We start from the raw sequence: 11870 nt of genomic DNA, 5'->3' as shown, positions 1-11870 counted from the left end.
TAATGGCCCCATCACTCACGATTAGCGATACAGCCTTTATCCTGAGTCTCGCTACCGGGGCAGGGCCAAAATTATTCCTTACTTTATCCTGAACTTTGACTTTACTAAATGTCGATCAAATGCTCTTTTATAGGTGACTTGGAAGTTATTGCTGCTGAAAATGAGCCCTGACATGAATATAAGGGAGCTTGAAGTACTCATGAGTCTTCTCCCAGCACAGTTCTAGTTTCTGCCCTGCAACAAAAATCACTTCCCCCGAGCACACACATACTTATCTCAACTGCTGTTTAAGCTTTCCCTGGGCTTCCTTTGCTACTTGTTTCTTTCTCTTGTGAAAGATAACAAAATTATGTGCCTTGACCACATACTTGTTTCCAAGTATCAATGCAAATTCCTGAAAAATCAACTAAAAAAGCAACTGTTACAAATACCCACTGGCTCATTTTCTGATATATTTTATTTATAATACTTATTAAACTATTACACCAAGCAGTTATTTGTGTAATATTGTCTTATTAGAATTTGGTTAAAATGACACAAAAAAACATGTCCACCAAAAGTAGGCGTAGCTGCAGTTGTTTCTGGTGGGAATACCTGCTTTCATTGTAAGCTTAGACACTTGGGCAATAGGAATGTAACTCAGAGGGGACATGAGTGGAATGAACTCAAGTAGCTAATTATAAATATGACATTATGCACAATTAAATCACATACATAGGCAATTGTGTGTTATAACCAAAAATATGTCAGAGAAAGGAGCCTACTGGTTTCATTTGACATACCAGCTGGTCAACATAAGCCTCAAATTTGTCCATAGCTTTGTTTGTACCAACATTTGTATTAGATAATTTTGATTAATCAGCTTCAGGAATTAGCACATGATATCCAAAACTACAATAACATGAAATTGTAAACACAAATGCCCTATGAGTGTGTGTGTACACGTGTGCATATACGTATTTACATACACACACATTTGCATTCACAGGGCATAATTTCTGGCAGGTAATTTCCTACCTAAAGTTAAGTTCACTAAGACTCAGAAGATTAAACACAGCAAAAATTTATATAGTGACCATACCTCTAATACAAAAAGAACTAATGGTTCTTAAGGGATATTTCCATCAACCTTCCATTTGTGTGTGTGTGTGTATGAATGACATGAGAAAAAGACCAAAATGTCATATATTTATGTATATGTATGTACATGTACATATATGTGTGTATATGTATATTAGAAATAATGCATGTGCATGATTAACAATTACTTCCTAACACTCTAGTCAAGTATACACAGCAAACAGATAATTATACATAACTTAACTTATTTAATAAACACTTATTTGGGCCATTTAACTTTTAAAGTTGAAAGTGATTGCAGTCAGAATTTCAGAGCATTTTTTGTGGCAAACTAAAAAAATGTATGTAAAGTTTACCTGGAAGGATAAGTGACTAAGAATAGCTAATAAAATAGTTAAAAGACACATTATATCCATCTGCCTCCTCAACTTCCTTACTTGAATGTCCAGTGGACATCTCACACCTAACATATTCAAAGCTGAGCTTCTGATCTCTACCAAGAAATTTAACTTCTAATAATACATCCTAAGAAAATTATCAGAATATACAGACAAATTTATTTTCAAATTGGAAAATACATGAATAGGAGAAAAATTATGAAAATTATTAGATGTCCATCTCATACCATATGCTAAAAAATAAAATTCAAATGGGTTATAGATTTCAATGTAGAAAAAAGTTATAGAATTACTAAAATAAAATACAGATGAATTTATTTAATAATATGAATGACAAGTATATGTCTTAAGCCAAAATAACAAATGAAGAAACAATGAAGGAAAAACAATGAGTTGATGATTTTATTATAAAAAAGCTCAATCTTTCTGCATGCCCCAAAACACCGTAAATGAAATTCAAAAGCAAAGAGAAACATAAAAACTTATGCAAAGGTAGATGTACAGATGACTACTGAATATATATTAAAGAAGATGTAGATTAAGACAATAATGAGAGCCATTTTCACCTAATAAAGACATACTTTTATAAATATAGTACTAAATAGGCTGGGAAAAAATAAGTACCCCTACTGTGTAGGGTACACTGGCTTAACCTTTCCCCTCCACAAAATTTGGCGAAATAAATTAAAAGCCTTAATTTTTAAATTATTTTTCCCAGTATTCTAGGAAATATGCATAGTTGTATAGATGTGTTCAGTTACACAGGAAGGAAATTTGAAAGGATGTAAAACATACAGTGGTCATTTGAATGATGAAATTAATATTAAGTAGTATTTTAATTTTTATAATTGACGTATATAACTTTTATAAGAAAAAACTGAAAATGAGTAGGCACATTTTTTAATCTTAAGAGAAAAGGGAAGAGTAATATGTGGAGTATAAATCAGTGCATAGTTTCTGGATGACAATTTATAATATGTACACTGTACATATGTAAGTATATATAAGATATTCCCTTTGGTTCTCTCAATTTTCATTTTAAGAGATTATATTGAGGAAATAATGAGATCCAGACTGCCTGGGTTTGAATCCCAGCTCCACCGCTTACTAACTTTGTGACTTGGAGTGAGTTACTTAACCTTTCTGTGCCTTACATTGCTCATTGATAAAATAATGATAATCATAACCTACCGCCTAGGATTCTTGTGAAGACTAAATGAGTTAATACATGCAAAACGCTTAAAGCCAGGCCTAGCACATAGGACGCACCCAATAAATGTAAGTAGTGATTTGTCTTTGACATTGTTATTTCTATAAATATACATGATAGGTGCTGCTCTAAGGAAGTTTTTGTCAGCGTTGTTTATGATAAGAAACTTTAGAGACAATGTGATATGACCCTATGTATATAATATACTTGCAATACACAAATAGACACACATAAATCATATACATCATGTATCTTATATAAACATATATTCTGTGTATATATAAAAACAAATACATATATACATAAATATGGAAAAGATACACCAAAATTGAAAAGTAGTTATTTCAGGTTGGTAGGATTAGAAATGAGTATTGTTTTCTGTTTTTGTTTATCTGCATTTTCCAAAATCTATACAGCTAACACATATTACTTATAATTATTTTTTAAAAATTTAAATAAGTACAAGAACACTTATTTGAGTATATTGTAGAATACCACACTATTTTGAATATAACAACAATATATATTTTGAATATAACAACAATAAGGTGTTGGGACAAAAAGTTGCTATATCTATAAGGAGGAATTCACAGAGCCATTAAAAATTAGTATCACTGCCAAAGAAAATACTCATTGTTGATTTTTAAAAATCTATTTCTAAGCATAATATACAGCAAGACCCTAATTTTATTTTACTCATATTTTTTGAATGAAATATACTAAATATTAATATTAAAAGAGGTTTTCTCTAGGTGGTTGAGATTATGGCACTTTTTATATTCTTTGTATCAGCCAAATTTTCAGTAGTAAACACAATTTTTTTACAGTTTTGCTTTTTAAAATAAAAGCCTTCTGTTTCTTCATCTATAAAACCAGTTTGGCTAATTATCTTATAACTTTCTCTCCCAAATCTCTGACCCCTCTGAAATCTTATCACTAACATACTTAGTGTTACCTGGTTGATACTCACTATTTTGATTTAAAGAATTGGACTTTCAGTTTCTGATTAATGTTTCTGTCTTTCTGATTTGTAGTAATGCCACAGTTTTTAGAATCTATTTCTGGTTTATTTCTGCAGTTCATGTTCTTTGGTGGAACGAGAGTGCACATGGCCAAGCAGCTGGGAGACATCAGTCTCATGAGCACCCCAGAGTTGTGGCAGCTGGTAGGCTATTTCACTAAGCACAAGTTATTCTTAGAACAAATCTGATTTAGTCAATAACTTTATATACCTTCTTATGAATTTTTTTTCAGTTCGAGAAAGTGTAAATTACCTAGTGTCTCAGAAGAATATGCTTCTGATTCCTATATCATTTTCACTGTTGAAATAGTTTTCCACTGAAAATATGAAGCATCTCATGAACTGCCATAAGATGTGTCTGCTAATGGTTAGCATTTTAAAAGCCAGCTCTGTCCATTGTCACTACCGCCACAGGAGAGTTCTGTTCATTTTCCCCTTGGCATTTCAGTATCTATTATACTTTAGAAATATGTAGTCGCCACTACTTCTTGATCTTGATTTTTCATTTGTTTCAGAATATCTCTTCTTCTCTATTTTAACAATATTTTGCTCTATAGCATTTCTTATATTCATATAATGATTTTACATTTCTGTGACTGACAGTATCTTGAAATTATTTATACACTGTGTCTATCTTTTAATCATGTCTGTGTTATCTGAGATTTTTAAAACATTTTTGCCCAGTAAAGTTTATTTTGTGATATCAAATGGAATTCAGAAGAATATTATATCAAATATATTTCTTTACCTTGGGAAAGTACAGTATAACCTGTGTCACCTGTTTTAATTATGGTTTTCACATTAATTACTTGTAACTTTCACTTGGAAAATAGTTTTTAAAAAACTTCAGAAGACTTGTTTTATATGCTGAAATGTGTTTACAGTTTTATTAATTTTTGTTCATTTTGGATCACTATTTAACGAAGATCCTTGGGACATCTATTTGTTTTAAGGAGATCTTTATGTTTATGGAAATGCTTGCCCTAATAAAAGCCTACATAGGCATTTTGGTTTTTTCTTAATTTGCATTTTATATTTATATTATTGTATCTGGAGCTTTTACTGTGTTACTATAGGATGGTGACACAGTAATAATTTACCAACTTTATTGTAAACGTTATGTTATATCAAGAAAATAGCATGATAGTAATCCCAGAAGGAAGGTTTCTTCAGTACCACCACAGATACGCTAGGGTTTTCCTTGAAACACCTTTAATTTCCATTTTAGTTGTATACCTCTGCTTTCTAAAACTAGGTTTGGTATTTCCAAGCTCTTTTGATAGTCTATATTTTACGTTTCTAAGACATATTATAAATTTATAGCTGTATTATTTTACGTTTCTAAAACATACTGTAGTCTATATTTATAGTTATATTATTTTACATTTCTAAAACATATAGCAAATTATGAATTAGTTGTCTAAAGGGAATTTGGAAAACAAGGTACAGTGTGCTAGGCTCCTGATAGAAGAAATGTCTAAAGGATTAAAAAACAAACAAACAAAAAGTCAGAAGGGAAAGGCGAGATGGTGCTCAGGTGCAGCCTATACTATCAACAGGCAAGAAAAGAATCCAAATAGAAGTTTTGTAATCCAGCTATTGTTGTGTTTTCTGTTTCCCTTCAAAGCAAAACTCTCTGTAGAGTTGTGTATACTCACCATCTTCCCTTCCTTACCTCTTATTCTTCCCTGAAACCAATCCAGATAGGCCTGCAGCTTTGCCAGTCTGCTGAAATGATTCTTCTGAAGGTCACCAAGGATCTTTGTTACCAAAATCAATGGTCTTCCGCTGCCTTTACCTTGCTCATCTTCTCAGCCATGTTGGACGCAATCGACCACTTCTTACCTTCCCAAATACACTTGATTCTGAGCTTTAATATATGGCATCTTACTCTTAGATTTCCCTCCTCCCGACTGGCCAGTCCCTTTTTTTTCTTTGCTGGTGTGTCTTCTAAATGTGGGTAGCGTCTCAGGCCTCAAGAATATTCTCTCTCTTCCCTCTCTCTAGGTAAGCTCATTCAGTCCAAAGGCTTAAGTACCATATATGTGCCGATGATTCACCCATTTTTATCTTTTTCCCGTCCTTGCCTCTGAGCTGCAGACTGAAATACTAACTGCCTTTTGAACACAACCATCTACCTAGTTTGGGTCACAAATTAGAAGTCACCTTGATATCTCTCTTTCCCTCATCCCCTTTGCAGCCCATCAGCAAGTCCTGTTGGCTGTATCTCTAAAATAGATACTCAGCGTTACAAGTCCTTCCTGTGTCTGTTGCTACCATCCTGGCCCAATCCACCATTCTCTCCTACTTAGCCCCGCTACAGTCCTTTCTCCCCATATAACCAGTAAAGTTCTTTCTGAAACATAGATCAAGCCACTTCCTTGTTTAAAACTCTCCAGCAGCTCCTTATGGCACTAAGAATAAAATCCAGGTACCTTGCACTGGACTACAAGGCTCCACAAGTTCTGGTTCCTGCCATCTCGGATTCCATTGCCTACAACTCCAGAGACACTGGAATTCTCTCCTTGCTCCCCAACTTGCCAAGATTTTTCCCACTTGGGGCTTTGGCAGAGAGTGTTCTTTCTTCCAGGAACATTCTTCCTACCCACCTTCAAATGTTGGCTCCTGTTCATTTTATTCACATCTGAGCTCATATGTCACTCCGCAGAGGCCTGACACCTCTCCGTGCTTATTGTTACTGTGTTGTATTTTCTTCTTAGCACTTAGTGCTGTCTGAATTTATTACATTTCTTTACCCACACATCTGTTGTGAATATGAATATAACTTCTCCATTGAAATTCAAGTTCATTAGAGCAGGAATTCGGCCTTCTTCAATACTGTATCCCCAGAACCTAGAAGAGTATCTGGCGCATGAGAGAGTTCAAGAAGTATTTGTTACATTATTGCATAATGATGCCAAACTGATTTTATAAGGACGATTTTAACTGATACCCAACTTCACCGAAAGAACCCTCTGCCAGTTACTAGCTGTGTCTCTTTGAACAGTTCCTTATTCTCTGAGTCAGTTTACTCACATGTCAAATGGTACTACTTACCTCATATGGCAGGTTCTGAGGATTAAATAAAATACCTGACAACACAGTTAAACCCTTGAAAAAGGTAGCTAATCTTCTCAAGCTTTTTCTTATTCAATGTATGCATTAGCATTCCAAAGATTCCAGAGTTTTTTTGAACCTGTAAATGTTTATACAGGCTTTTTTCCTAGATAGAAGAATGTTTTGGTCAAGACTCATGAGTAACATATTATCTTAACTAACTGCCTTTTATTTTTCAGTATTTTTTTTCTCTCCCTCAGTTGTCGTTTTTCACAAACACAATTTTCTGTCATTTCCTTAAAGTGGCTATAATGTGAACTTCAAGGGGGAGAGACATAATTGTGATGCTGATGCTGGGCAGTCAACCAGGCTCAGTCGCAAAGCCACAATCCTCCCGCCCGCAAAGTTCAGATCCATGCCTTAGCAAAGGACTGCTCACTACACGTCACGGCCATCAAGTGGTCACAAGCAGAGCCACGACTCCACTGTGCTGCCTGAGAGGGCCTGTTTGACAGGGGTTCTTCAAGGACCGAGATTAGCAGTCAGTCTCAGAAACAATGCTTGTGAGCTATGACAAATGCACCCACATATCATAGCACTACATAATCTTGGGTGCAGACTGCACAGCACTTCTTACAGAAGAAAGGGAAGGCCCCTCCAACATTAGTATCGTTTCTCCTCCCACGTTTGCCTATTTTCCTGCATGCTCACTCTTGCCAGCACCTTGCGGGTCCACCTGCCATACTGTGTCCTTGTATTTTGGTTGAATAAACAAAAGAGCACTGAAGGCTGCCTTTGAGCTTCCTCAGTGCCAAACGAAGTAATGAGGTTTTTATTAAATGGCTTAGCTACAGCGTATTTGCAGAGATCTCTACAGCTTCATCATCATTAAGCAAAATAAGTTTATCTAAAACCTCATAAACTTAGTATGTTACTACCAAAACTGAACCATGAAAGTGCGAAACACCCTTTATTTTCAAGTAGTCCCCTCGATTTTCTTTTGTGATTAACAGGACATTTAGTTTTTTCTAAATTTCTACTTTTGGTCCAAGCGTCTTCCCTTCTATAAGCAGACATTTCTTACTTCTGTAATGACTTTATAAGCTCCAACAGTAGGTGGTGCTATGAATGCACGAAAATAAATAAGTACAGACCACAACAGAACTGTCACAGGTTTATTTCGTGACTTATTACAACATAGAAATATGCCTTTTTAATACTTCATATAAAGTTATTGACAATACAAAATTTTTTTCTTTTTTTTCTTTTAATGAAAATGATTTAACTTAGAAATCTATTGTGAAACTTTTGTCTAGTTTTGCAATTCTCAGATATTCCAGTGCAAAAATAGATCCCATTACAGACAGCATAAAGTGCTTGGAATGAAGGGCCAATGGTAAAGAAAAAGCACAAAAACATAGCTTCATCGTAGGGTATAAGACGGGAGAACAGAATACTTAAACCTTATGGAAGGTTAAACATTCTATAAAAAGGGATGCAACAATTCTGAAGAGAATTAGAACAACATGACTATAGCACTATATTATTACTAGTAAATAGTAACAAGGGTAGAAATTAATATCTCAGCGTCAAAGTGGTTCAAGATAATATGACACATGGCTCTTTGGAAAAAATTTTTACCTGATATATACAACCACGAGAAGAAAACAGACACATCCCTTTAGTCAATGATTAGTATACAGTGAATGCTGTGCAACATTTAATAGTCACAATGCATATGCCTTCAGTACAGATATTGAAATACAGTAGTTTGAGGTTTGGTTATTTGTTTTTTAACAATGACCTATGCTGGGCGTTTACCTATAGAGGGCTTTGTTATTGTTTTCTTTTGTATTTTTCATATTCACAGTTAATAAGGTTTAAGGTGTCCAAAAGAAGCAAAAGCCGAAATCTTTAAACACTTTTGAAAATTTCTGAAACTCACATGGTTACATTTCCACAGGGATTATATAGAAATTTTACCTGACTGAGCAGAGAGTTGTAAAAATTTCTACTATAATTAGGCTTACACAGAAAAATTTAAAAGACTGCTGTTTGGATAGTCTAAAAGGTAACAATATTAATGAAGTAGATGGGTAGCTGTAGACTTTTTCTAGCTTAAGAGAACCTTTAAATCTATATTGAAATGTTGCATTTTTTTAAAAGTAGTTCACAGTGTCTTTTGACATTTTAAAACATGGCCTTGAAGTAATCAAATAAAGGAGCTACTCATGGTTTTAATATAATACAGAATTAGAACATGATTCTAGTGAAATGGGAAAACAGAAGCTTGATTTTGAAAAATATTGAACAAGGAGAAACAATTATTCTATAAATTTCATATCATTAAAGATAGCATAAAATATGAGCTCATGCCAATAGTTATTGGAAAAATGCCTCCATTGCTTGCTTATCATTTTAGAAAATATCGGCATTCATTTCTTTTTTTTTTTAAAGATTTTTTGATGTGGGCCATTTTTAAAGTCTTTATTGAATTTGTTGCAATATTGCTTCTGTTTTATGTTTTGGTTTTTTGGCCGTGAGGCCTGTGGGATCTTGGCTCCCCAACCAGGGATCGAACCTGCACCCCCTGCATTGGAAGGTAAAGTCTTAACCACTGGACCACCAGGGAAGTCCCCTAAAGGTCATTTTCTTTTTCCAAGCAACAAGTTGCATGATAACATACAGTAAATTTTAAAAGAAAAAATACAGATTTGGATAGATCTGAAATCTTGTACCTTTAGAGTTAATATCTAAATTTTTTTTAAAGGAGAAGACATTAGTAATGATATTGAAAGATGACTTTACCAAACAGTATTTCTCTCATACTTTTGTTGCCTCAAGACAGATGACATTAAGCATTAGTGCAATATTATTTTTAACAAGTATTTACTGACTAAAAAAATTAAACTGGGTTAGAAAAGTCTGAGATAATCTTCACGTGGGGGCATTTGCTGTTTTCTGTTTTTTTTGTTTTTTTCATGATAGGTTAGTGATTGAAGAGATGACAAATCTGAGATTGTCAGAATGGGGTATCTGAGATTTTCAAAGTCAATTATTCGAAGGTACTAAATGCCATAAGCACAGTTTTATGTTATTCAACAAGCTTTGAAGCCAGCTGTCTTCTCTGTGAAAGTATTCGTTATATAGTCTTGTGATCCTTATGACATTTAAACTTTCTTGGCTTTTGCATTGTTGCTATTTTCAAAAAGTGGGCTGCCCAATATTCTTTCAGTGGGTTCCCACAACCACAACAAAACTTGTATTTGTAAACCAGTTAGCTGACAAACATGGCACAGGAAATCTACTGAGACTTAATATCTCCTCACTGCATCCATCCATACTCAGTTATAACATACACTCAAAAAATACTTGATTAATGCACTGATACTAAAAGTATTCTAAACGATCTTAAAGAAACTTAAATACAATGTTGTCATGAGATCTTGGCCATCACACTGTTTTCTAGTCACTAGGCATTAGATGATCCATTCGCAAACTTACATGAAAAAATAAAGCTAGCGCGGCAGTGTGGCCATACTCCTCTGTGCCACAGGGTTCTACAAAGAGGCCATTCTAAGGTTTCAGAAGTCACTGACAGAACTTACAATTCCAAATAACATTAAAAGTACAAAGATTTTTCTCAAAATACAACTCCATCTTTTCATATTCTAGATTAATCCAAAAAGCCAGAAATAATACTATGCTTGTATCAAGCAAAAAGATCTTGAGATGCACTGTACCGTGTTAGCAGACAATCAGGACAAATGGACACAGGCCTCCCTTGGTTTGAACGCATCATCCTCTTCATCCCATGCCCTGGCTTCCACAGCCTGCGGCCCCAACAATGCGGTTGCTGATTCTTTGCTTCTTAACCAGGATCTAAGTATACTTAAAGAGTCCCAGAAAGACAGCCTCGGAGACTCATGGTTCCAAGCAAGGATAACAACGAAACCAAGTCTCACTCTTGCATGTTACCATGCAATTTGCATGTTGCAATTTGCATGTCACCACCATCAGAGCAGCTCATCAAAGAGGGAATCAAAGCAGGACTTTCCCCACACATGGAACCATTCTGTCACCTGATATTTGATGATGTCAACAGACTCTGAGTAGAGCAGCTTTCACAAAAGTGTGTATGACACACCATGGTGCTTCGGGCTTTCTGAGCAACTTGGCATTAGTAATTCCGGCGCACTCATTGCCGGCACTGGCTGTGTCACCGGGAAACCAGTCTCCTGGCTTGGCACGGCTTAATGAATGAGGATGCCTTTTGATTTTGATAAACAATCACTGGCCATGATTACTTGATGAATTATTGTTGCAACCCCAGTTAGAATACAAAGGAACAAAAAAGTATGTCAAACCCATATGTCCACTGGGTTCCATACTAGAGTTTCACATAAGTATAAGGTAATAAACTAAATTCAAGTCTTTCTCACTCGAGAGCCATATGAGACATAGGCTACAAAGGCACTGCCCTTGTAATGGAATTTTGTTTTCATTGCATTGAATTGCATTGCATTGAATAGTATCAGTACAGTATCCAGTTTACCTCTTCCCACAAAATCTTCCAGCTCTTCCCTCTGGAACACTTCACATAGTGCAAAGGAAGGTCTAGTTCCTCCTTTCTTCTAGCCACCCTGTATGAAGAGGATTCTTCATACATAACTTTCTTTCACTTTCTCGTCCTGCAGAAAAGATGTGAGAAGTGCAACATCCACTACTGTCTGGTTTTTGTGTAATGACAGGTCCTTTAAGTGGTCATCATCACTTTGGTCCTTGGCAAAGTTTACAAATACCTGTCAAAATAAAGGTGGACTTTATAAATAGCTCTAACTTGCTCTCTTTATTCTAGTTGCATTTTTCCCCACGTGAAAATTAGAGAATACGAGATTGAATAAATAGATTAACTAGAAAATTTTGTGTGGGAGGGAGAGGGGAATACTTGACAAAGCATTAACCTAAAAAACTCACCTTCTATTATTGCCCCCCAAATCACCAACTGCTCAATCATCTATTTACTTTGACTCATACAGGCCTGATTAAAGGGAAGAGGGTTGAAAACTAACATTTACTGAACACCTACTAAGTGCCAGGATCT

The 11870-nt window shown here is 35.0% G+C and overlaps 1 protein-coding gene across 3 annotated transcripts in view; it reads right to left on the bottom strand.

Moving 5' to 3' along the window:
* Positions 1-7927: 7927 nt before the first annotated feature.
* ABCA1 (ATP binding cassette subfamily A member 1) overlaps positions 7928-11870 on the bottom strand; it is a 136964-nt gene continuing 133021 nt past the window's right edge. For all 3 annotated transcript variants that reach the window (XM_030859138.2, XM_030859136.3, XM_030859139.3), the window contains exon 50: positions 7928-11568. In XM_030859138.2, coding sequence (XP_030714998.1) covers positions 11428-11568 — 141 coding nt within the window. In that variant the 3' untranslated portion in view covers positions 7928-11427. The remainder of the gene's footprint in view (positions 11569-11870) is intronic.

This window comes from Globicephala melas, chromosome 6 (assembly GCF_963455315.2).
Source record: "Globicephala melas chromosome 6, mGloMel1.2, whole genome shotgun sequence".
In the NCBI taxonomy this organism is placed as follows: Eukaryota; Metazoa; Chordata; class Mammalia; order Artiodactyla; family Delphinidae; genus Globicephala; species Globicephala melas.
The sequence above is the reverse complement of the archived record's forward strand: the minus strand, read 5'-3'. Positions and strand labels throughout refer to the sequence as shown.